The sequence below is a fragment of the Malurus melanocephalus genome, unplaced genomic scaffold, assembly GCF_030028575.1.
Source record: "Malurus melanocephalus ecotype Western Australia unplaced genomic scaffold, MMel_1.1 scaffold_17, whole genome shotgun sequence".
Taxonomy (NCBI): domain Eukaryota; kingdom Metazoa; phylum Chordata; class Aves; order Passeriformes; family Maluridae; genus Malurus; species Malurus melanocephalus.
The window spans coordinates 1019244-1041969 of record NW_026623249.1 but is presented as its reverse complement, the minus strand read 5'-3'; the positions used below and the strand labels follow the sequence as shown (position 1 = coordinate 1041969).

Below are 22726 nucleotides of genomic sequence, written 5' to 3'. Positions count from 1 at the left end.
AGCATCTGCCTGTTTGAGGAGGTGGATTTGCAACATCRTGAAGGGGATACATTCCCGTGTCAGGGAATAATTTCAGATCAGCTGCATGCAGAGAGGTCRTTATAACATAGCAAATTAATTGTTTCACAACTGCAGTATGTTTATCATAAGCAGACATCTCTAAATGTTAGCTTTGTATCACCAGTACTTTAAGAGAAAGGCTATGGCCAAGTTTTAGCCTGAATCATACAAATATGCTACAAATACTGAGTATTGTCATTGCTTTTCAGGGTGTAACCCTTCAGCCACATCATTGCAAGGGAAATCAGAGCTGGATTCACCAGCCAAATATAATCTGATCTAAGTAAAAAAGATGCAGAAATGAACTCTTTCAGCTTCATGCTCAGACATGAATATTAATTTTCTTAGTGTGCATAAAAGGCTATCTTCCCTCCCGTAGTTCAGATCGTATTAATATTTCCTTTTCCACACTCTAATCTTAAAATTATCCTTGGCTAGAGATCACTGTTGAGGGCTCATCCACAAGGGGCCCTTAGCAGATGTTAATTCTTTAACTGTGAGTGAGAGTGACTGTCCACTCTGCAATGCAATTATCTCATTCACTTTACATTCCCATCTGTGGTCAATTCAGATTAGCTCGCCTGAGTGTCCCCATTTAGACAAGCTCCAGGATAAAAGGGCTTACTGAAGCACAGTCTCCTTGACAAGATTTTAGTAAATTAGTAACTTATTTTAGTGCTCATCTATTCAGAATACTGCTAATAAATCACTTGGAGACCTCAGCTATTGATACYGTTTGCTATTTATAGAAGAGGCATATTTGCAGCTTGACTATATTCCAGCAAGAAATTCTTACATGCTTTTAACTTTTGAAACATCACATTACCACTATTTTGCTGTGGGTTGAGTGTCTTATTGAGCATTTTATTGATCTTGTGCCTTCCATAGCAGTAAACCCTGCCTTTTTTTTGCCTTGCACTGTTACTGCATGCAGTCTGTCCCTCTTCCTTGAGGATTTGGACACCAGTCCTACTGGTTTTACTGAAATGAGCTGCGTAGAGCAGAAGTAAGTTGTGTCYTTGTACTCATAAGTTTGACCATGACAGACAGTGAGTGGTTGTGATACTTTCTGCTGACACAAATAGGAGGTAAAGATGGTCAGTAACTTTTGAGTCCTGATTTTGGGTTGTAGAATCTTGTGCCTGGTTGTTTTTTGGGTTTTTTTTTTGTTTTTTTGGGTTTTTTTTATCTTTTAGGCCCAGTAAAGTTTGGTTTTCAGGCTTATCATTGTTTTCCTTAACTGAAGGTACATTTTCATTATGCTGATATGCTTCAAGGAGATTTGAGTTCAGTCACTTGTAGGACTTGGGACTCCACAAAGAGCCTGGGCAAATATGCAAGAATAACCTCAAAACAGCCTGGATATCAAACAATTAGAGGACTGCAAACATCTTTTTTAAGTGTCCTGTGCCACTGGCATCTGCACAGGGAGAAAAGAAAGGCCCAAAATTATGAGAAGGAAAGAAGGATCCTGGCAGGTATTCAGCAGTGCTCAGGATGTGTGAGGACATAGYTAGGGAAGTACGTTTTCAAGTCTCATGTCTACACTTTGTAGAATAGGAAAAAAAAGTGAAGTGCACTTTGTAGGATAGGAAAAAGATCTCTTTAACAGCGTCCATTGTGGAAAAACACAAATTATCGGGCTCTGTTCAGAAATGCCAAGTGCAAAGGAGAGTCCGTTCAGCAAGGGTTGGTTGGGGTGATGGCCAAACTCAATCCCRCTCTTTGCATTATACCACTAAATCTAGCAAGACATGGGGACCATTWTTTCATAAGCACAAGAGTAATGATTTTTAGGGGAATAGGTAATGAGATTAAGTAAATTAAGCTAGGCCGGAGTCAATAAAATTATGTAGGAGCCTAGAAATCCCAGGCTGTGGCAGCTGGCAGTACCAGCACAGCCGCAGAACACCATCTCACTACCAGCCACCTTGCTGATGGCTGTGGTGAGGTACATCCCTTGGTTTGGTCCTCAAGTTTTCCTTTCTGGCAGGGAAGCCCATCTTCCCAAGCACTGTGTGGGGTTTCCACACCAGTGCACATTCCCACCAGTGGAGGAGATGCTCCTTTAAATAACAGGACAGGAAAAAGCGAATCAGAGGAAAAGGAGAAACTTGAGCTTAGTTTTCATCTGTACCTGGGAGGACAGGAGACAAGGAGCATTCTGGGCACATGTGGAGATGAACCTTTGGACTCTAACACATTTTACCATGAAAGATATTTTAAAGTTCAGTCACCAACAGGGCTGAGCAACACAACTTTTGTTTCAGGACACCAGCACCTGCCTTTTAAGTTTTCTGTATGTGGAGTAGCAGACATGATACTGCCAGATATGTGGCCAGGTTGTGACAAATCCCTTCCTCTCTCCCACGGGCCATCCCAGAGGAGTGACATGCTCCCTTATGAGATCTCCTGGATGCTCAGCATGTCTGTGAAGAGCAAGATGCTTCTCCAACCTATCCCATGATCCTCTGCATGATTTCTTCCATTACAAGCAGTCCATAGGATCATCTCCTTTTCTTCCTGGCTTTGCCAGTGCTTTTGGCACTTGGGGGTCGGCCCACTGCTTGGCCAGCTCTTGAAATGCAGCCACCTCTGGGATGGAGCATAGCCAGTGTTTAACAGTGCATATCGGCAGTCCCCTGTTTGGAACAGCAAGCTTCTAACAACTGCTTCTGGATCAACTTCCAATTATGGCTAAAACAAATTATTCTTTGGAGGGAGCTTGACCAGTCTGTGAAAGGGGGTATATTGTAGGCTGCCAACAGCAGGAGGGAATGGGTCCCAGGGCTCCAGGAGACCCTTTCCAAACTTCTTATGTAGGATGTGAAGAGCACTGTACCCACATGAAACAAGAGGAGTTTGGGTAGGCAGAATTTAATTCTCTAAACTGGCATCTGGCCTTGTTAGCAGGATTATTGCTTCCCTTGCAAAAAGTACCATGGGATTTTAACGGTGCCTCCAGAGCCTCTCTTGAGGCCCTGCACCCCACTGCTTCATTTCACAGTTCATTTTTGGCATGAAGAGAAGGCTAGCTCACTTATTCAGCTCCCAGTTATCTGGCTGGAAAGTAGGACTGCCATGTTTCTCTTTGAGATTTCTGGATAGAGCTGGTTGCATGGGAAGCGTGTAACCTAAAGCAATGTATTGACATGTCTCAGAAGCTCAAGATGGATCAAAAGCTCATTTGAGATTAATCGCCATGCAACAGTGGGTGTCAGTGTAAGATACCCAGTCTAACAATATTCGAAATCCTACACAAATGGTGAAGTTCTCACAATCTCTCTGGGTAACATTCTACAGGAGGAAAATAAGTTAATGACCAGAACTAAATTTAGACGCATATGCTATGAGTCTTTTACCACCAATCTCTCTGCAATACYCTTCATTCCAGTAATCAAAATCTGTAGCTGTGGGTTGAAAGAAGGGTGCTGTTTCTTGTGACCTTTTGGACAGTGTGTAGTTACATATAATTCAGACAGGTATTCTTTTCCCTAGAATTAAGTATAGCTCATGGTAGCTGGGTAGTTTAAGCAGCCAGTCCTATAGACACAAAGCTTTTTCATTGTAAACAAGAGCAGTTGAAAAATATTCATGGAATTGTGTTACTCTTAGGCTGAAAGAAATCCCCTTGATCCTTAGTACCATTGCAGTTACTGAAACACTAACCTGCTGCCTTTCAGGCTTTTGCAGTTGTGTGTTGTGCTGTGAGAAGCTGTTAAAGAGGTTATTCTGCARCTCTGGGGAGTAAGCCAGCTTTGTGTACAGCCCTGCCAATGAAGAAGCAAGTCCAGTCCTTAGTCTGGCATTTTGGAAGTAGCTCCAGGTTTTTTTTGGTCTTCCATGTGCACARCAGGTACTGCCAGCAGGCCAAGGCTGAGAACATAAATCTTTGTGGGGATAGGGAAAGGTGGGGAATTGCTGGAGGGAAGGGTATTTAAATACCATCTTTCTCGCAGACAGGTCAAAGGACTTCATATCATCAGATGGGGTGTGCTGGTTCATTTTCCTAACTGGGCTAGTGCAGCCTTGGAAATGGTGATTATGAAGATTGAGAAAAAGGCAATAATTGTTTTCCTTGATAGTTCACAGCCAATGATATCATGCATCTGGAAGGTTTTGTGAGCCAAGAAACTGAGTRCTTATATCTGTTTGATGAGGGAAAATAGTGGTTAGGCAAAATAGAGCCATTGTGGAATTAATCATCAATTATTGGGGAAGTACTATTAACCTGAAATGAAGAAATCCAGAAGTTTTGAGCTGTAGAGAGATTTTTCTGGTAAAAACATTACTTTTGTGACCATTGAGAGCATAAAGACAGGAATGACCTAGCAGTGTTTCATTTTCATCTAATGAAATTGTGCAGTCGGATGTTGAAGAGAGGCTTAGAAGATGACTCTCACCTGATTGATTATTACCAGAGATTTCAAGGATCCTGGAGAAATCCCGAGGCTCTCGCGCAGCTCTCCTTGTACCTTTCCCAGCCCCTCGCTGGCTAGCTGCTGCATGTGAGTAGTTCTTCCTCTACAGCTTCTTGCTTTTGACAGTGGCAGAGGAATGCCTTGAGTTTCCCAAAAGATAAAAGTTACCTTGGTATAAATTAATTTGCAAGCGCTGATTATTGGAAATAGCTGGATTTTCCTCCTGAAGTCTTTGTAAGATTGCATAGCTTGCCTTGATTTACGTGCTGTAAAAGACTGCAGAAGGGCTGGAGGCATGGGCTAAATGCGGTCTTACGTCAAATTATATGAAGCAGCCTTGTTAAGGTTGCTGCAGGAGCACCATTCTCCAGCATCTCAAGGAGCCCAGGGACTGCTGGTGGTGGTACACAGAAACAGTGTGTTTCTGTCATGGTTGCTTGGGGCTCTTGATTGAGTGCTAAACAGGAATGCAGTAAACTCCTCTGCAGATGCAGTTGTCCCCTCCAARAAAGAGCCTGGCAGACACTGACCACACTGATGCAGAAAATCCCCAGAAACTAAAATACTGACCATAAAATTCTAGCATAGAGTTGCACCCCCAATACTGAAACTGGGAGACAAAAGAAGCTACCTGACAATATCTGTGTCTCTCAGAAGACAAGTGGGCAGGGAATCTACTGGTTGTTRTTGCCAGCACTAAGTCTGATATTTGGACCATGTATCTGACCGTAGGTGTGCCTGAGCTGCTCCTGCACTGGCAGAGCTGAGAGACCCCTGTTAAACCAGGGAGCTCCACTGTAAAAAAAGGAAAAAAAAAAAAGGTCCCCAAAGGTTTCAGGGCAGGTAGAACCGTCCCTTCTCCCCAGAGGTACCAAATTAGATTCATTGCTGTGGCTTGAGCCTTGCTGCATGGCACAGCAAACCTTGAAAGTCAAGCCATCCTCACATGTACAATAAGAGTCTCACCATGGTCTTTGCTGCACATGTTGTGGTGTGAGAAGTTTAATTACTTTCCTGGGAAGGCACAGGTGGACAAACACAGAACAGTGTTAGCTCCAAGGTTCTTCTGTGGCACTGGAGGTGACTAAGTAGGGGTGTGTGAAAGAGATGTGAGAGCACTCTCTTTGAAGGGGGAGACCTGACTGGCATTGCATTTGTGCAGCTAAATTTACATCCAGCTCCATCCATCAGACTTTTGTGGTGGTGATGAGCTTATTGCTCCTAATGCATTTCTTGGGTGGAAGTTGAAAGCAGACACTGTGGCAGGTTGATAAGTGGCATGCTTATTGCATCATTATTAATATTTTCAATTACACATCTCTCCAAACCATCTTAATGCTCCCTATGGGCTTTCCATAATGTTTACTGTGAGAATTTACTGCTTATAAATTTCACATCTATTGAGCAGGAAAGTTTAATTGCCACAATAAAATTTCCCTAATAAGCTTCTCTGAACAAGCCCAGCCAAGGATGAAAGCAGTTGCTGCTTTTACGTAGCGCCTACGGGAGAGCTCCTGGGCTGTTGGCTGGGCTGGWCTAGCTGTAGAGGGAAGCACAGGGCACTGGTGCAGGCAGGCAGTGGCTGGGGGATGGCAGAGGCGTACCATGCAGTGGATACAGCATGGACCATCTCATCTTGTGCTGTGGTTTGAAGTGACAGCTGAGGCCTGTGCTGGACACACAGCTGGGGATCCCAGAGCCAGGATGTCAGCAAAAAGGGCTCTCTTTCACCTCAGACCCAGCACCAGGCAAGCAGGGCCCAACCTCAGCTGCTTGTTGGAAAATTTTTCAGGAGGCAAAGGGTTGAGGTCCTCGACATGCTGGCAGAGCTCCACCACTGCATTTGCTGACTATATTTTCAGAGCCTTGTCCAGGCACTAAATAAATCAGATCACTTCCAGTAACCTGGAGATTCCACAGGGCCCCAGAATACAGGCCAGTTAAGCACATTTATTTAGTGTCTACATATCAAGAGTCACTGCAGACCCCAAATGACCTTAACTTTTCTGATAAACACTTACTTAGACATCATATGCCCTTTTGTAAAGTGGTGCACATCCCTTATTACTTTTGCTGTCTATCTGTAGAAAACAACAAACTTTGGATTCCTTTTACTCCTTTCATATATTTTTCTTCTTTTTTTTTACTGTAAAATGCATTGAAAGGAATAAATCTACCAGCAAAAATCAAATAAACCAGAACTGAATTTATCAAATGTCCCTGAGCTAATTACATGAATTGCTAATATAGATAGGTTGTTATTGTAGACTACTTATAGACACATTTTCATGCATCCAGGTTAGATAATACCAGGCAGAGTTCACTGATCTCTTTCAGAAAGAAACCACGCCTCACTTCATGCCATGTTACCACCCTAGTTTTCATTTACAAGTAAAACTTTGGTTATATTTTTTTTTTAATTTGTTTATCGCTTTTATTTCTGCTGTATTTCTCTTTGTTGGCTTGTTCCCATATGTATATGCTTCTTCCCATATGTATATGCTTCTTGAGTCTCCTATCCATTTATTCTCTCTGTTTGTAATTCATTGATGTTGCCATTTTGTGAGCCATCTCCTGATGCCTTCCTGGCTGAGGCCAGTAGAGATTGGACCATGGCCCCTCTGGGCAGGTGCAGGGACTCAGGGAACAGGCACAGGCATGGCAGCTGCAAGACCCTGTCCAAAGCCTCTGTAACTGTGTCTTTTTCTGAAGGTCTATGAGGAGGAAGCTTTTTGTGGATCACCCATRTCTCTTCAATGTCATGGGCATTTGTATCCCAAAGGGTGCCACTTTATTGTTCTGGACACTTGYATCTTGACAAAGGTCTGGACCTTTGCAGCTGCATTCAGTGAAGCTGGGCCCATGACTCATTGAGAAACTCTTGCTCCTGGCAAGTCTTTCACTGGTTTTGTTGACTTCCTCCAGCAACTTTGACTTCACAGCCTATTTTGTTGTTGTCAGAATCATTCATTAGCATTTTCCTTCCCACTGTGAAGATATATATACAGATGTCCTTTCATTGCTTCTTGCATGTGAACATATTCGGGTACTTCTTGAAAAGGGACTTTATGTATTTATATATCAAGGTCATTGTGGTGCAAGTGTTTACTTGAGTGCTCCATGTCCATGGCTGCTGCTTTATTTATATACAGGGCTACATTAGTGCATCTCTGGAATCGTGAGGAACTTGGGCTTCTTCTGCCACTTAAACTTGTGAAATAATCAACAGAGCAAGAGTTGCTCATGACAGCCCAGAAAGAAATGAAAATCCTGTGGAATTTTGTTAGAGGCTGTCTATGTAATGGTGTGATCAAACTGCAAACAGCTGCAGTGGTCTGGCTGAAGAGCAGAATATTTTTACTTCATGGTGTGTGCAAGGCACTGTGGGACAGCTTATCCACTCCTGCTCCCCTGGGAGTGGAGTGAGCTCCTTCCTGCCACCAACAGGCATCACACTAAGAGGGTCAGGTGACCCTCTTGAGACATAGCAGTGGCATTCCTGACTCAGAGATTACAGACTACAGCTCCTATTCGGCTGTGTAGAGAGACCACCACACTAAAAAAAAAAAAAAAAATCCCTAAACTTCTAAATCACTCCTCAATTGATGTTACTTCATGCAGAGGTTGCTTTTATAGCTCCTGGGATCCAATGTCATCATTACACAGGTGGCAGGAGGAACATTAGCCCAAACACTAGATATTTTGTTTCTTTGTGGTTCTATTTGCCTCCTAGCTTGTAGCATTGTGCTCAGATATGAGATATTGCTAGATACTTAATTTTAAATAGAAGCTGAGATAAAGATTAAGGTCCTGGGACTGCATTTAAGAAGAATCCCAAATATCATAAGATTTATCATGAGCTAGCAACACCGGGAAGGAAAGTATCTATCTGATAGGCTATAATAATGCATGGAACGCACAGAAATGCTGGGGGGCTTCAATGAATTACTTTCAACTTGTTTTACAAAATATAACATCTGAATTAGTGCACACATTTCATAACTGCTCATGTACAGATCAAGGCTTCTCACACTTTGCTCAGTCATACTTGGTGCTGAATACTGCATAAGTCGCACTGTCTACCTAGCATTGTAATGCTGAGGTTTGATATTTTGTTGGTAGGCCTCATACACAGAGACAGACTGAAGTGGGAAAGACAGAGGTCACAATGAGGTGCTTACTGGTGAAGCTTGCTGCCAGCAGAGTGGCTGGGGAGCACTGTCCAGCAGAGTCCTGGCTGGACAGTGGCACCAAAGTCCTACCCAGCAGCACCAGGAAGACAATGGGCTTGTAAAACCACATCATGAGATGCATGTGCATGTTGACAAAGTGTTCTTCTCCAATTGTTTCTGCACCCTTTCCCTACAATGCTATAACAAAAAAAAAAATATTTTGGATGGGGAGACCTCCGACTGCAGTAGCTGGGAGTTGCCAGCAGAACCAGTGGTGCAAAAACTTCTGCTGTGCAAACTAGTTCATGAGTAGAGAGGATGCTGAAGCCCTGTGCCTGAATTGGTGTGGCAATTGGGTGGAAAAGCCCAAGAAGAGGTAAAAGCAGGAAATTGGCACTGCCCATGTGTATATGTGTGGCTGGATTGCTGGGAAGCACAGGATGCAAACCATAACAGTGTGGCCCCAGTGATATGTGGACTCCTGAGACCAGCTGGAATAAACTGATGATTGTAATGACTGAACAGGGAATTCCTTCTGGGAAACACATCCTTGACCTTATTATGCAGTGTTTGAGGGCTTGTAGAATCCCAGCTGAATCTGCTGGGTGTGAGCCAAGAATTGCTGTTTGTATGATGTCCTATATGTTACAATGACCAGTTAATATTTTATTAAAGGTGAGCTGCCAGTGTCTGAGATGGAGGGATGAGGATGTTTACTGCCCGGCAGCRCTGAGACCGGGCTCACTCTGTTACACAGTTGCAGGGTACAATGTAGCTCCAAGGCCAGGGCTGCTGGGCACAGCCAGAGCAATATGGGACAGCCAGGGAGGAGCAGCCAAAAGCCTGGAGCCTCTGGGAATTAAAGATAGGGCTCATGTTTAGCATCACTGTTTTCATGTAGTCATAAAAAGAAATGTTTGTAGCATTTTAGGGTCTGAGCAGGAATACTGGCTCCACTGGAATCAGCAGCATAACTCCCCCTGAATTCCATACAGACAAGATTTAACTCTGCAAAGGCACTCGGGGTTATTGATTTCCTTTCTGTGATTGTCTTTGCTAGAACCACAAACATCAGTCACATGCATTAAACAGGGATAGATAAAAAAGGAAAACTGAAAACACAAAAGGAAAGTCTGCAGCTCCATCTAGGATAAATTGTTCCTATTAATATATTTTCTTCCCATCTCTCATCTGAATTAGGACAAACAAAGAATTCTCTGAGACGCAATTTATGTAATAGCACGAAACCCAAAATGCTAGTTTTTACTGAGAATTCTTGATCCAGCATTTTCTATCAACTCCACTAAAAGGAAATCAATGTCTTCAGTTTGGATTTTTCCCAAGGAATTTTCTTTCCCTGTCTGAAAGCATCTTGTGTTCACAAAAACACTAACARGTAAATGTAATCAGAATGGCACTGATTTATTTGACTAAATAACAAGCCTTGGGGAGACGTGCAGAACTTGATAGTTGGGGTTCACTTGTTTTTCTGTTGTTGTCTGGTTTATATCTTTATTTTAGGAAAGAAGAAAAAAACTCTGTATATCCCTGAAAGAGAGGGGGGAAAAGACCTTTCTTGAAGTGTGTTACTGTACCCCTGATCAGACTCAACACTTCTGCACAAGAGGCATGCTGCTTACCAGCCTTATCCTCTGAGCACCTCTCCCAGTTAACCTTCTCCCCTCTCTGTCTTTCTGGCAGAAGATGCTCAGATACCTTTGGGAGGGAGTGTTTGCAGGATGGYAGTGCAGAACTGCAGCCATGATGTGTTTGCCAGCATGCAACACCCAGCTCCAGCATGCCAGTGGCAACAGTGCTTGGCAGGCTGGCGGGGTGCACAAAAACATGCTGCTGCCTTTCAGCTCCAAAACAAGGGCTAAATCTCCTTCCAGACCGAGACAAAACTTGCTCTGGCTGGATTCTGGCAGCTCTGGAGAAAAGCCAGGTCCCAAGCAGGAGCAGTGCCAGCAGTGATGGGACTGATGGAGGCAGCAGCTGGTAGGCAAAGCCTGCAGGCAGGCCAGCTGGCAGCTCTGTGGTCATTATTTCCAGGATCTGTGGATCCTGGTCAAATAAAAGGGAAGCCTTCATCAGCTGAAGCATATCAGATGCTTTCTTTGGAAGGAGTGGATTTAGAGGCAGGAGACTGTGACCCCTGATAGTGATAGCAGCAGGTTTGTGCCCTGCCTCTCACTGGGCAAAAAACGATGGTTAGCTTTTGCTGCTGCACACTCCTTGCTGCCTGCAAGAAGCTAGCGAGCATTTCAGGTGGCAGGGGTGGTTTCAGTGGAGCAGCAGGTTCGTTTGAGGAGGTTTTAAGCCACTGCTGCAAGTGGTGCATTGAGTCATTAGGCTGCATCACACCCTCAAACACTCAAGTGATTTGATCAAATGCTGTTTTGATCAAATTATTGTAGTTCATCAAGCTGTCAGTGGGTGTTCAGTGAAGTGCTATTTAACTATTCAGAAAGTGTCACTGTAAGTTGYATGTGCCAGTAACTAATACATGTGTCATAAATGTGTTGTTTTATGAAAATGGTTGTCATTTGAAATCTATACTGTTTCTGATTTCTCATTGTAGGCAGCTAGACCAAAAACTTTAAAACAAACCTTTTCAAGAAAATTGGTTATTTTTATCTAGTGCTCTCAATATTSAGCATGAGCCTTTATTTACCTATTCAATCAGACTGAAGTTAAAATAAAGAATGTATTACAAGTATTTGTTTAAACTTTGGAAGCCCCCCACTTTTCTTTCCTTCTTTTCTCGGTTTTCTTGATTATCAGCTTGCTGTCACTAATTGCCACTCCTATTCACTTTTCCACTAGGAAACAGCCTGGGACTGATAGGAACCAAATATTTGGAAATATGAGCTGTATTTGTTAAAAATTACACCCGTTCTGGGAGAGGGAATGTTAATGAAGAGTCCCCCACATGAGCATCACCTGCCAGCCTGCTGGTCCCTGTGCTGGCCACACCACATGGCAGGGACTTCCACCTCTGGATTAAGTTAATGGCAAAATGACACCCATAAGGTCCTACTTCTCGTGGAGAGGAACATAAGGGATCATGAGGGATCACCTTGTGCACATTGAGTTGGAGGTGGATTTGCTGCTGCCACCCCTCCTGGAGGGGGAAGAGCATCATGAGAGCCTGGTGCCTGCTCYCAGAGAATGCTGTCATTGCCATTCTACCCCATGGCCCACAGTGGGGTGGGCTTCCTTCCTGCTTCACCTGCTGTTTCTTTGCCCAGGTGATCTTCCGAGCCCTGTCACCACCTTACRCCGCAGAGGACCCCTACAGCGTGGAAGCCCAGGCACAGCTGAAGATCACCAACCTGCGGGTGCGGCTGTTGGAGCGACAGGGCTGTCCCTGCATCCCAGCCGGCCCGGCCCCACAGCCCCCGCCTTCCCTGCACTTYGCCATCTATGACTTCATCGTGAAGGGCAGCTGCTTCTGCAATGGCCATGCTGACCACTGCGTCCCTGTCGCTGGATTCAAGCCCACCAAAGCAGCTGGTGTTTTCCATGTGGTATGTACATGCACCCAACAATGTCTGCACTGCAGGGAAGCAGAGTTTTAAAAACAGTAAGGGACAATATAGAGTATGGTACAGGTCCAAGTATGCGTCATTTGACACGTGATGCCCTGGATTCCAAGCACAGTGAGAAGAAATGGTCTTTACAAAGGAGGTGATCTCCATGTGGGGCTGAAGTACTGAACTTCATTTGTGTCTTGGTGTGGGACTCTCATCTTTCAAAGGTATTCCACAGTAATTTATTTATTTCAGGTAAATCTTTGAAAATAATCAAATTGCTGACACTTGTCTTCCCCTAAATGCTAACTGCAATAACACAATATCCAAAAGGTAAAACATATAGGGCATTTTGATGATGAAGTAAGAGGAGAACTTCTCTGAAGGTACTAGGCATCATGTAACTGCCATTGCTTTTAGAGGATCCAAGGATATTGGGCTGGGTCTTGAACCAAGGGGACAGAACTGGATTTTGACTCTCACTCACAGGCTTTCTATTGTACTTTGCAATACCTTTCCCTGGATAAAAACCCTGTGCTCAGGTTTCAAAGGGACTCCCATCATAAGAGCTCTGAGCGCAAATCCCTAGGGACCCACCAAGACCTAAACTCCAGTCCTCCCATGTCCCACTAACTCACAGGGGCGGTGATGACACAGCAGTGGCCAGCACATTGGATGCCTGTGGCCTGTCATGCCTGCACCCAGCCAGCCCAGGGACTCTTGCTGCCCCCAGCACATCTAGTCCTTTCTGCCCATCTTGGCTGGCTCTGAAAGCCCTGGCTTTGCTGGTGGAGGAGTAGGGAAAGACAGAGCAGCCAAACAGCTCTATTGCACTTTCTAATGTTAGAAAGATCATAAAAAAAAGAAAGCTGTTGCTCAAGGTAAGGAGTCCAGCTGTTTGGGGAGCTCTCACTTMACTTGAATTACATATCTCAGACACGAAGAAGACAGTATGTTTCCCTTCTAATAGAGCTAGCCTTGCAACATCTTAAAAATATACCAGTTTGAAAGTGTGCAGCACTGTGACTGATGAGGCTGCTTCAAGTAGCACTCCTCTGCTTTCCACAGATGTCCCCTGAGYGAAAGTCTTTGAAAGGAGCTGTTTGCTCAGATTATTTCAGTGGGATTGCATGGGAGCATGCCCTGAAGCACCACTGAGAGAGTTGTAACAGAGCCTGCAGCCAAACAGGCTTCCAGTCYGGCCACAGCCTGTGGCAGCCATAGCATGCAGGTAGCAGGCAGTGCTGTGGGAAGGAAGCAAATGCCAAAATTGCACTGAAAACAGAGCAAGAAATAGCAGCAAACCCCTGCGCTGGCCCCAAGGGGGAAGTTCAACTCCAGTTACAAATGTTTAGGTGGCAGGAGTCCCAAAGGTGACGTTTCTGCAGTGAGGCTGATTCATTTTGTTGTGTCATACAGTTAATTCTGCATGTCCCATGAGAGTTGTGCTCGTGTAGGGGTGACAGAACCCCATGGTTTGCAGGGAGGGTCAAGGAGTGGTAAGAGGCTTCCTCTCCCAATACCACTTTCTGCATTACAGAACTGGAGCAGTTTTGGCTGAGCCTAGTCCCTGCCAGGCTCCTGCAGCATGAAGCTACTGCTATTAGGGAACTACGGTGGCACCCAACTCATGCAAACCTGGCTTGGGTTTGCCAGCGCATTGCTTGAAATCTGGAARAGAGAATTATTTCCAAGGTGATAGGAAGAATTCATCACACACGTGAATTAACAGAAAAGGGATGAAAGATTGCAGTGTCTGGCTGTTTAGGGGGTAGAGTCAGAAAACTTCTGAAGAGAGGATTTCAGAGATGGAGCATTTTTATACATTCCACCTGCAACACTCACAGAAAATATAATTCTGTGGAATTATGGCCAGTCATTCAGGAGGAACATGGAGATTTGAGTATACTGTTTATGTAATCCTGTCTAGCAAGGGTTTTATCAGAACCATCACTGTAAAACCAAGGAAAACAGAAGTAGGGAAGCACTGTATAATTTTGCAATATGATTATAAAATCTGCCTCTGTTTTTACGCTTGTTTAGTACAGAGCACTCCTGAAGAATATTCCCTAAGTTAGAGAGTTAACGTCAAAATTTAAACAAGTTTAAGATTCTTTAAAAAAACCCCAACTTTTAAAAAAAATGTATGTGCAMGTTTTCTTGGCCCCCCACTTATTCTCAACTAACAGCTAAAATACTAACTGCATCCTTATTTTCAATCCCTCCTTGGCCAGCAGTGTAYCCATATATAATATGTTTATTTTTCTCTTGGGCTGCTCTGGGCACAACTGGTTCCAGCCAGGTCTCACAAAGTGACCAGAAGCATTTCAGCAACCTCACCCAGAGATGATCTGACAAAATAGTGCAGGAATTGTGGGGATGCTGGGGGCTGTTGCTCAGGCAGGTTTGGTGCAGGGTCCTGACCCRAGGGGCCACGATGCTCAGCTTGGGACATGGGCCCAGCTTGCTGCTGCAGGATTCCTCCCAATGGGTATATTTTTTTCTTGAGATCTTAGCAATTGCCTGTTGAAAATGTGACAGATTTGAAGGTAAATGTTATGAGTGGTTGAAGTGAGGCTAGAAATCCACTTGGCCATGAGGTAATACTGACCTGGGACACCCTCAGTGTGTGGCACTGGGATGCAAACAGGGTAGCTTCATGCACAAAGAGGGACTCTTTCCACCCCGGCAAAAGTAGCTCTTGCTGTATTCATTGCGATGGGGAGACCTCTGTCTGCAATCCATCTGAGTCAGGTCAAAGAAAAGTTTAACTTTACAGAGTCTGATCAGAAATGTGTTTCTGTGCCCTTGTTACCATCWAGCTGCAAAACTCTCCATGATGCTTCTTTCTTGCTGGCAATTCCCACACCTACCCTTTCTCCTAAAAGAGAATGAAATTTGTGTAGGAAACTTGGGTATTGTTTGAGTATCAGAAATGCCATGTCAGCCTTTGTGTGAATTCTGAGTATACAGGTGGCACTTTGGCTCTAGGGGAAGGTATATTTCCATGAGCTCCCCAGGAAGATGACAGAGAGGATCTGSCTGTCTTCCAAGGTGGGCAAGGGCTGCTCCTCATAGCTAATATCATCCTGACTGTCCTTTGTTGTACACTCGTGTATAACAGACAAGTGGCAGGTTGATACTGATACACTTTCTGTCATTTCTACTTCTCCCAAATTTATTCAAAGGATCACTACCCAAATCTCCTTAGCAACAGSCCAATGCATGCCCAGGAAAAGATATACATGGACAAACAGACCTCCCACCATACCATGCTAAGCAGTCGATCACTTTGTGAGCTGCATTACAGGGCAAACCACACATACAAGCAGACAAATGAATTCACATATATAGGAGATCCCTCCAGATCTTAATGAGAAGACTGTTTTTTGCTCTGATCTGTGGCACAGGATCTTCTCACCCCTTGCCAGTACCTCTGCATGTGGAACCCTTGCAGTACATGCTTGGGCCCTTACCAGCTAAAGCACCCCTGTGGTTTGCTTTCAGCTATGGAAAGTGTCATGCAAGAAGAGATCCAGTGTTGTGCAAGCCCAGAGATAAGTAGGATCTTGCAATTTAGGACTCCCAAATGGGGAAAGCAAGCCCAATTTGGCCCACCTGGGCCATACAGTTCTGTTTCAAGGTGAGAGCTGGAGTTCATCCATATCAGAGATTCCCTGGCCCTCCCTGAATGTGGATTCCTGCAAGTTAGACCGCTGATCTCTCCAGGCTCCTTCCATAGTTATGAAGGTCGGGATCCTGGGTGGACTAAGATACTCTGCTAAAGCACTTCTGTGTAGTTAGGCAGGGTGAATGTTTCCCCCCACCCCCACTTCCCATGAGGCCAACCCAGTGGCTGTTATAAAYTGTTATCACGCTACTGACATCAAAAGATACTCAAGGTCTTCCAGAGTAACGCTGACAGAAGCCTATTGTACAAGGAATTAAAAAAAAACCCACCACACAGCCCCCACACCCTGGACAACAAGCTTTGTATTCTTTCACAAGAACAAGATAGGATATGAGAATTTTCTCATGCATAAATTTGGTTGTCTGGTGCTTTGGGAAAAGAATACCTCCCTGCGTGGTGACAGCTGCCGGTAGGCATTGGTTCTAAAACTGGCACAGCAGTTTGAGCACAATGTGGTTTAAAAGCTATGGTTAGAGACTCAGTGTGAATGCTACCATTTTCGCCTAGGCTGGTATCATGCCCATTTTCCATGAAAGTTAGGGAAAAAAAAAAAAAACAGAGAGAGAGAGAAAAAAAAAAATACAGTTTGGGCAGTTCCAAAAAAGAAATTCTATTAAAAGCAGTTGCCCCTCCCAGCTACTTAGACTGTTTATGCTATCAGGTCTTTGGTACATTGATTTTCTTTTAGTGTGCATTTGTGCTAGACTCCATATAGTGGGTGAGTTCTTACAATATAAATCAATTTATAACAGGTGACTGGAAGCATTTTTCCCCCAGTGCAGCATTCTTTGTCACTGCCCAATATTTTGGAACATGATAAATATAGGGAAAAGTATTTTATAGGATTCGACTACAAAAAATGCCCTATGTACTTGCAATCTGAAAGGAAGCGCTGGAAGGTTATAATTTGGCAACAAAAGGCTCTGGAAGGAAACATGCCCTAGCAACTGTCTTTGTATAGAGAAATCAGTCGCTCATTTATCTTACAGAAGGCAGCTTTGGTAACACTGTTTGCATTGTGCCCTCTAATGACTGACGTTGTGACAGGGCTGTCAAGCTAAGAAGGGGAACAGTGTGAAAGTGAACTGGGATATAAAGATCCCATGACAAAATGAAAAATGCTATAAGAAGGCTTCGCTGCTTAAATGAGTCAGGAGCCGTGTGAATGCTTAAAGGAGTGAGACATACTGGGAATTGTGTTTGTGTACTTAGTGATGCTCCATAATGACCCTGGTGGGCACGCCTGACAGTTAACTATGAGTAGAGGTGAATGAAAAGGGAGGAAAATATGTCCTCTCCCCTGTCAATGCATGGGGATCACATTCTGCCTTCAGAAAGGCCCTGAGATGCTGGAGAAATCCTGAAGGCCAGGTACATCATTTCCCCAGTCTACCTTGGGTCTCAGCAGAGCTGCTGGGCTGGTTTCTCACCCYGTCTCCCAGCTGCTCTGTGGCATGACAGGGTATTTGCATGGCAGAGCAGTCTTGCAGCAGGCCCTCCTACAGCTCTTACAAACATTAATTTTACCCAGTATAGACAGTCTGTTGGCTGGTTTTCACCTGCCACTTCTCCTTATATTATCCCTTCCTGTCCTTTCTCCTATTTCTAGCTCTCATTATATTTCTTTATAACTTAAAATAGACCACGTCTACCTATGGGCTGCCAGAAAGGGTTTGGTAGTATCCACCTTCTTTGTTGTTTCCAATGCATAAAAGTGTTTGCTGTCGTGCTGGAATAATGTTAAAGAAAGAGGATATTTTCTTCAATGGGGTAAAGCTAGGTCAGAGAGACCTTTTAATGTGGAGATGTTATGGGGGGTAATCATTATAATGCTATTCAAAGAGAATAAATACATCAGCCTGAGGTGGGGTTTTTGAATACCTTAGGCCTGACTTTTCACTAAACTTCTGTGAAAAAGGAATATGAAAAAGAAGATACCAATTAAATGGTTGCACTGAGAAGCTCTTAAGGACCCCATTTCCCTCTGCTCACTCAATTTAACTGCCCATTCAGCTGTTTCGTTTGTTCATGAATGGGTYTGCACCCCACACTCTGCCTGGCTGAGAGGGATTGGGGCCACCGTGAGACCTGAGGGGACCATGAAGAGGCAAAGTTTTCTCAGCCCAATTTAAGTAGCAGTGCTGTAAAGGCACTGCACCATCATAATTGGGAAACCTACTGCCTTTTCCAAAGCTTACTGCCAAAGATTGGAGCCTGGGTAGTTCCAATATAAAATATTCTGATATAGAAGCGGGGTCAGCCAGGACATTGCATCCCATGCCTCCGCAGGTGCTCACCCAAACGTGAATTCCACTGAGATTACAAGTTCTCAGYCCTGAAGCGAGCAGGAGGACACAGGTTTACAAAGTATGTGTTGCAGGYTGGGCTACTGGACAGCCGTGCTAGGCCCTGCCCAGGTGAGCAGAGGGTGTGTGGGATACACAGCGGGATCTGCGCTTGGAAGGGAGCAGCTGATGATTGTGATAAACCCTGAGGAAAGGAAACTGCAAAGTGGCACCCTTATGATAAGGATGGGGAACATGCTCCTGATCCAGCTGGACAGCACCCACTGAGTCAGCTGGGGAGCCCAAGCCTACGGGGAGGAAAATACATCCAGTGCTGGTCCTGTGTTTGTCTTTACGCAGACATCAGAATGGTGCTATTCTGTTATTTTTTAAGCTTTTCAGCCAGACCATTGGTTTCCTTCCCCCAAGTGCATGGCACCTTTACAAGCAATCAATACCAGGAGAGTCTCGCCATGCTCTGCCTCTGAGCCTGTCTGGATAAACACCAGCTGGCTTGATTTGCAGCATCTCCAGTTTGGCACTTTTGCAGCTCTCCTCACCACAGCATAAGAGCCCACAAGCCTTGCATTGCTGTAACAGTTTTTTAATTATATACAACCTCTTTCTTTAGGGTTCACATACAGATCAATATTAATGTGTTGGTACTCAGCTGTTCAGTGGTTTCCTTACTAGCTCTGCATGCCAAATTAGTGGTGGCACAGCTGGTTCTTGGGATACCTGTCCTGTTCTGTTTATTTTCACCCACCTTCCTTTATTCCAGCAATGCAGCATGCTCTATTACACAGTACTTGGGCTTTCAGAAAATTCAGTTACTCTTAGGAGCCATGAATGCTCCTTGGTGGGGAATTTTGCCTTGCTCTCTCCTGATGTCTCAGGATCTTTAATCCTTTGAGGGTTTCTGAGGTGCTGCTGAGTTTTAGATGAGTTTTTGGATTTTTAATGCTGAGCAGCCGCTGGATGATTGATTGCGTGCCCACGGATTCTTTGTGTGGCTTTGGCAAGAAGAAATTTGGAGGGTGAGACTACAGCCTATGGACACAGGAAGGGGGAGCACACATCCCCACTGTAATGCCAAGTGTCCCCATGTCTGAGACAATTTCTGTTTGCAACTCTTCTCACATGTCCTTCTCATTTTGGCATCACGATTGCAAAAGCACCAAAGGAYCACCTGATTTTGACCATGGCACCCTCTGACTCCTTCAGGTCACCTTCCCTTCCTGATCATGTATGTTCTGTATCTGGTGGATCCCTCTACCCTAACAGGTGGGACAGTCCTGTGAAGAAGGATCTCTGGCCACAGGTGTGGTTCAGGCTAGTACAACCTGTTTAGCCCTAACCATTTAATGGCCAAAGGGCTTGCAAGAAACTCCTACCAAAAGTGGCATCAAAGAGTTAGGACTCGATCAAAACCATCGGAAGATGACTAGTACAGTTTTAGCCATTTTCTGTTTGCATTCAGGTGTGTATGCTTTTAAATGTGTGTGAAGTGACTCTGTAATGTAGGGTTGCATGTAGACCTTGCCTTAAAAATATGAGAGAGAAAAAATTATCAAATAATGGTAATTTAGGAAAGTGAGGCRTCTGGAAGTTTGGAGAACATTTTGTGGGTGGTAGCAAAAATGAGAATATGAAAACACAAGACACATTTTGAGAACTAAAAATTCCCTCCACATATTTGTTGTTTCTTTTCTATATTTACTTCTCATTGTTTTCAAACATTAGCACACATTTAAGCTTGTATCAATATGATAAGCCAGACAAACCAAGCAGTATCTGCTGTGAGACCAACTAATACCTGTGATGAGGCTAGAGAGCACAGAAAAGAATGTAGGCTTGGTATTTTTACTTTAGCTTAGATGCTTGTACATTCTGACTCCATCTGTACCTATCCATTGCTTACACAGCCCAGTTGCTGTTCCGTATTTTTTGATGATCTGACATTTAATAAGGAAGAATGAATTAAAAAAGTTTCTGGAAGATCTTGCTATTTTCATTTCTGCTGRAAAGTCTTTGAAGGTCTTTCCAGGTCAGTTTTGAAGTTTTATCTGTACTGGTTACATCTCACTCCTGTGAGATTGCAGCTGAAGTCATTATAAATTTATAAATGGAAGTCGGCATTAGCCAGGAGTGTGYGTGTGTAGTGTGGTGTGTGCACCTACGTAACAAGCAGGAGCTGTTTACAACATGTTCAAGGTCCTCTTCTGTTTTGTTTACTGTTCAGGCTTTTCACAGGAACATTTCCGTAGCAGCCTCAGCAGCAAGTCATGCCGTTAGGAGCTGCACACTTGTAAAACCGCGAGTTAAACAGTGCAGAAGGCAGCATTTTCCAGCAGCAGTTAAAGCCATGCCCCAGCTCCAGGCTGGATCACCAGGCACCCCAACCACCCTATGTTCCTCTCRATGCCAAAAGCAGCCGGCAGCTGGTGCAGCTCCATGGGTTTTGTGGCCAACTTGTGGCATGAGGACAGGGCCACGCTGGCAGGGCAGACAGTTGCTCGTTACTGAGCAGCCGGAGAAGCCGAACCGCATAGTTGAAAGGAAAATGTGGAGCAGGGTAAAGCTGTAAGCACAGGCACATATCAAAATAGCTACAGTAGGTAGCTACCTGCCACACTTCATGGGAAAAGACAGGGCCTTCAGCCTTGCCAGCAGAGACATGCTGCTGCAGAGCTTGATTTTGTTGCATACAGGCACTGCTGRGCTGCTCGTGCCCTCTGGCTACATCCTGTTTTCTTTGCATTTGCCAACAGGTTGAGTAATGCCAGCGACTGACAGGGCAGCTGGCACCGAGTGTGCTGTGCTGGCTTTTTATCTCTAATTTCCCCCTTACACTGGGCTGTCTAGCTGTTAAATTATCTGTCATGAACGTGTCTGAGTATAGTCAGTCACAGACCTTGTGCTATCCTTGATTCTTCCTTTGTGGGGCAAAAATTGTGCCTAGCATGAGTAGACATTTATGTTTCAGGGGTTGATTTTCTTTTTTCTAATATTTATTTGTGTTGGAGAGGGCTGGGTGCTGAGATTATGGGTGCCGTTCCTGCAGTACTCAAAGGTGTGTTCATGTTTATGAGAGAGGAAAAGGAATAGGTTTTTTCAGTGTTTCCCAAGGATGCTTTGAGTCTTGGCTCTTTTCAGTCTCTCCTGGAAATTGGTGCTGCTTCTAGAAACTGCTGAAGACCCTTTTAGATCTCAAAAAAAAAAAAAAAAGGTATGATTATATAATACCATGATATGCAGATCTACACATACTAACCAAATTGAAAGTGTAACTATAGAATATTTGTCCTTGGCTGATACCGTGCTACATCCCTCTTTCCAATCAATGCAGTAGCATCTAGTTGGCATGCTATTTCCTGTGTGGGGCCATTGCTTGTGCCCTGGAGACTCTGGCCTTTGCTCTGGGTGATCCTTGCTCTCTTTCCCCTCCTAGGTCCACGGGAAATGCATGTGCAAGCATAACACCGCAGGGTCCCACTGCCAGCACTGCGCCCCGCTCTACAATGACCAGCCTTGGCAGGCTGCCRATGGCAAAACCGGAGCCCCCAGAGAGTGCCAGTGTAAGTAGCCAGTGAGGAACAGTTTCTCCAGAGCCTATGCCAGAGCAAAATGCTTTCTCCATGTGTGCCTTTCTGCCATGTGTCCAAGAGGCAGACGATCCTGGGGTGGTGGGYAGGTGCTTTCCAAGCAGCTCAGTGAGTGAACAGCCGCTGCCACACCCCTGCCCAGCAATCATCACGTTTGTGTGGCCAGGACAGCCCTGTTTGCACAACCCCTCCCTTGGAAATCCTCACCTGACCATGATGTCTGTTGGTTTGGCCTTTCTCTGGGACACAAGTGCATCTCCTGGAGATATGGTCTGCTGTTGTGGGCAGACTGCAGCCTGCCAGAGTACCTTGGAGGTGACAACTGGCCAGATTTGTCCCCTCCATGGACACCACTGACAAACATATTCGCAGGAGGTATGGCTTTCTGCTGCTGGACACGGGCTCTGCTTAGCCCCAAGCACTGAGGGATGGAGGAGCCATGGGCTCTGGAGGTTTGAAGATTAGCCCTCCTGCCAGGGAGGATGCTTAGGGTGAGTGCTGGAAGAGGGGGAATGCAGAAGTCATGGGGCTTTAGTAACAGCAGCAGTCTAGCCAGAAGGGTGCTGAGGACTAACCACACCACCTCAGGAAAGTTTGGAGGCAGGCTGAGTGCCGTCCTGTCCTGGCTACAATGCTATCCACGTGTAATATGGCTGCCTTTGTGGCCTATGGTAACACTCACTGCAGTATGTATGAGGGAATGACAGTGAATCCCTATTTGCACCAGCAGCATTGGAATAGATTTCACTTGACCCCTGAGTTCAGTCATGTGGGCAAGCAGACTTCCTCCACTGTCAGCACTGGGTAAGGGGGATGCTTGTCCTCTGTCACACAACTCTGCTCCACCTGCCTTTTCCTCCATCAACTGCAGGTAACATCCTGACAGCACCTTCATGGCCATTACACAGGGACTTGCTGATTTCTAAAGCTGGGAGGGAAGGATCCTTCCTCAGCAGGAC

General features: G+C 44.8%; 1 protein-coding gene across 3 annotated transcripts in view; it reads left to right on the top strand.

Annotated features, from left to right (window-relative positions):
* Window positions 1–22726, top strand: part of NTN4 (netrin 4) — a 48341-nt gene that overhangs the window by 8221 nt on the left and 17394 nt on the right. For all 3 annotated transcript variants that reach the window (XM_057387121.1, XM_057387113.1, XM_057387105.1), the window contains 2 exons: window positions 11905–12183; window positions 21614–21740. In XM_057387121.1, coding sequence (XP_057243104.1) covers window positions 11905–12183; window positions 21614–21740 — 406 coding nt within the window. The remainder of the gene's footprint in view (window positions 1–11904; window positions 12184–21613; window positions 21741–22726) is intronic.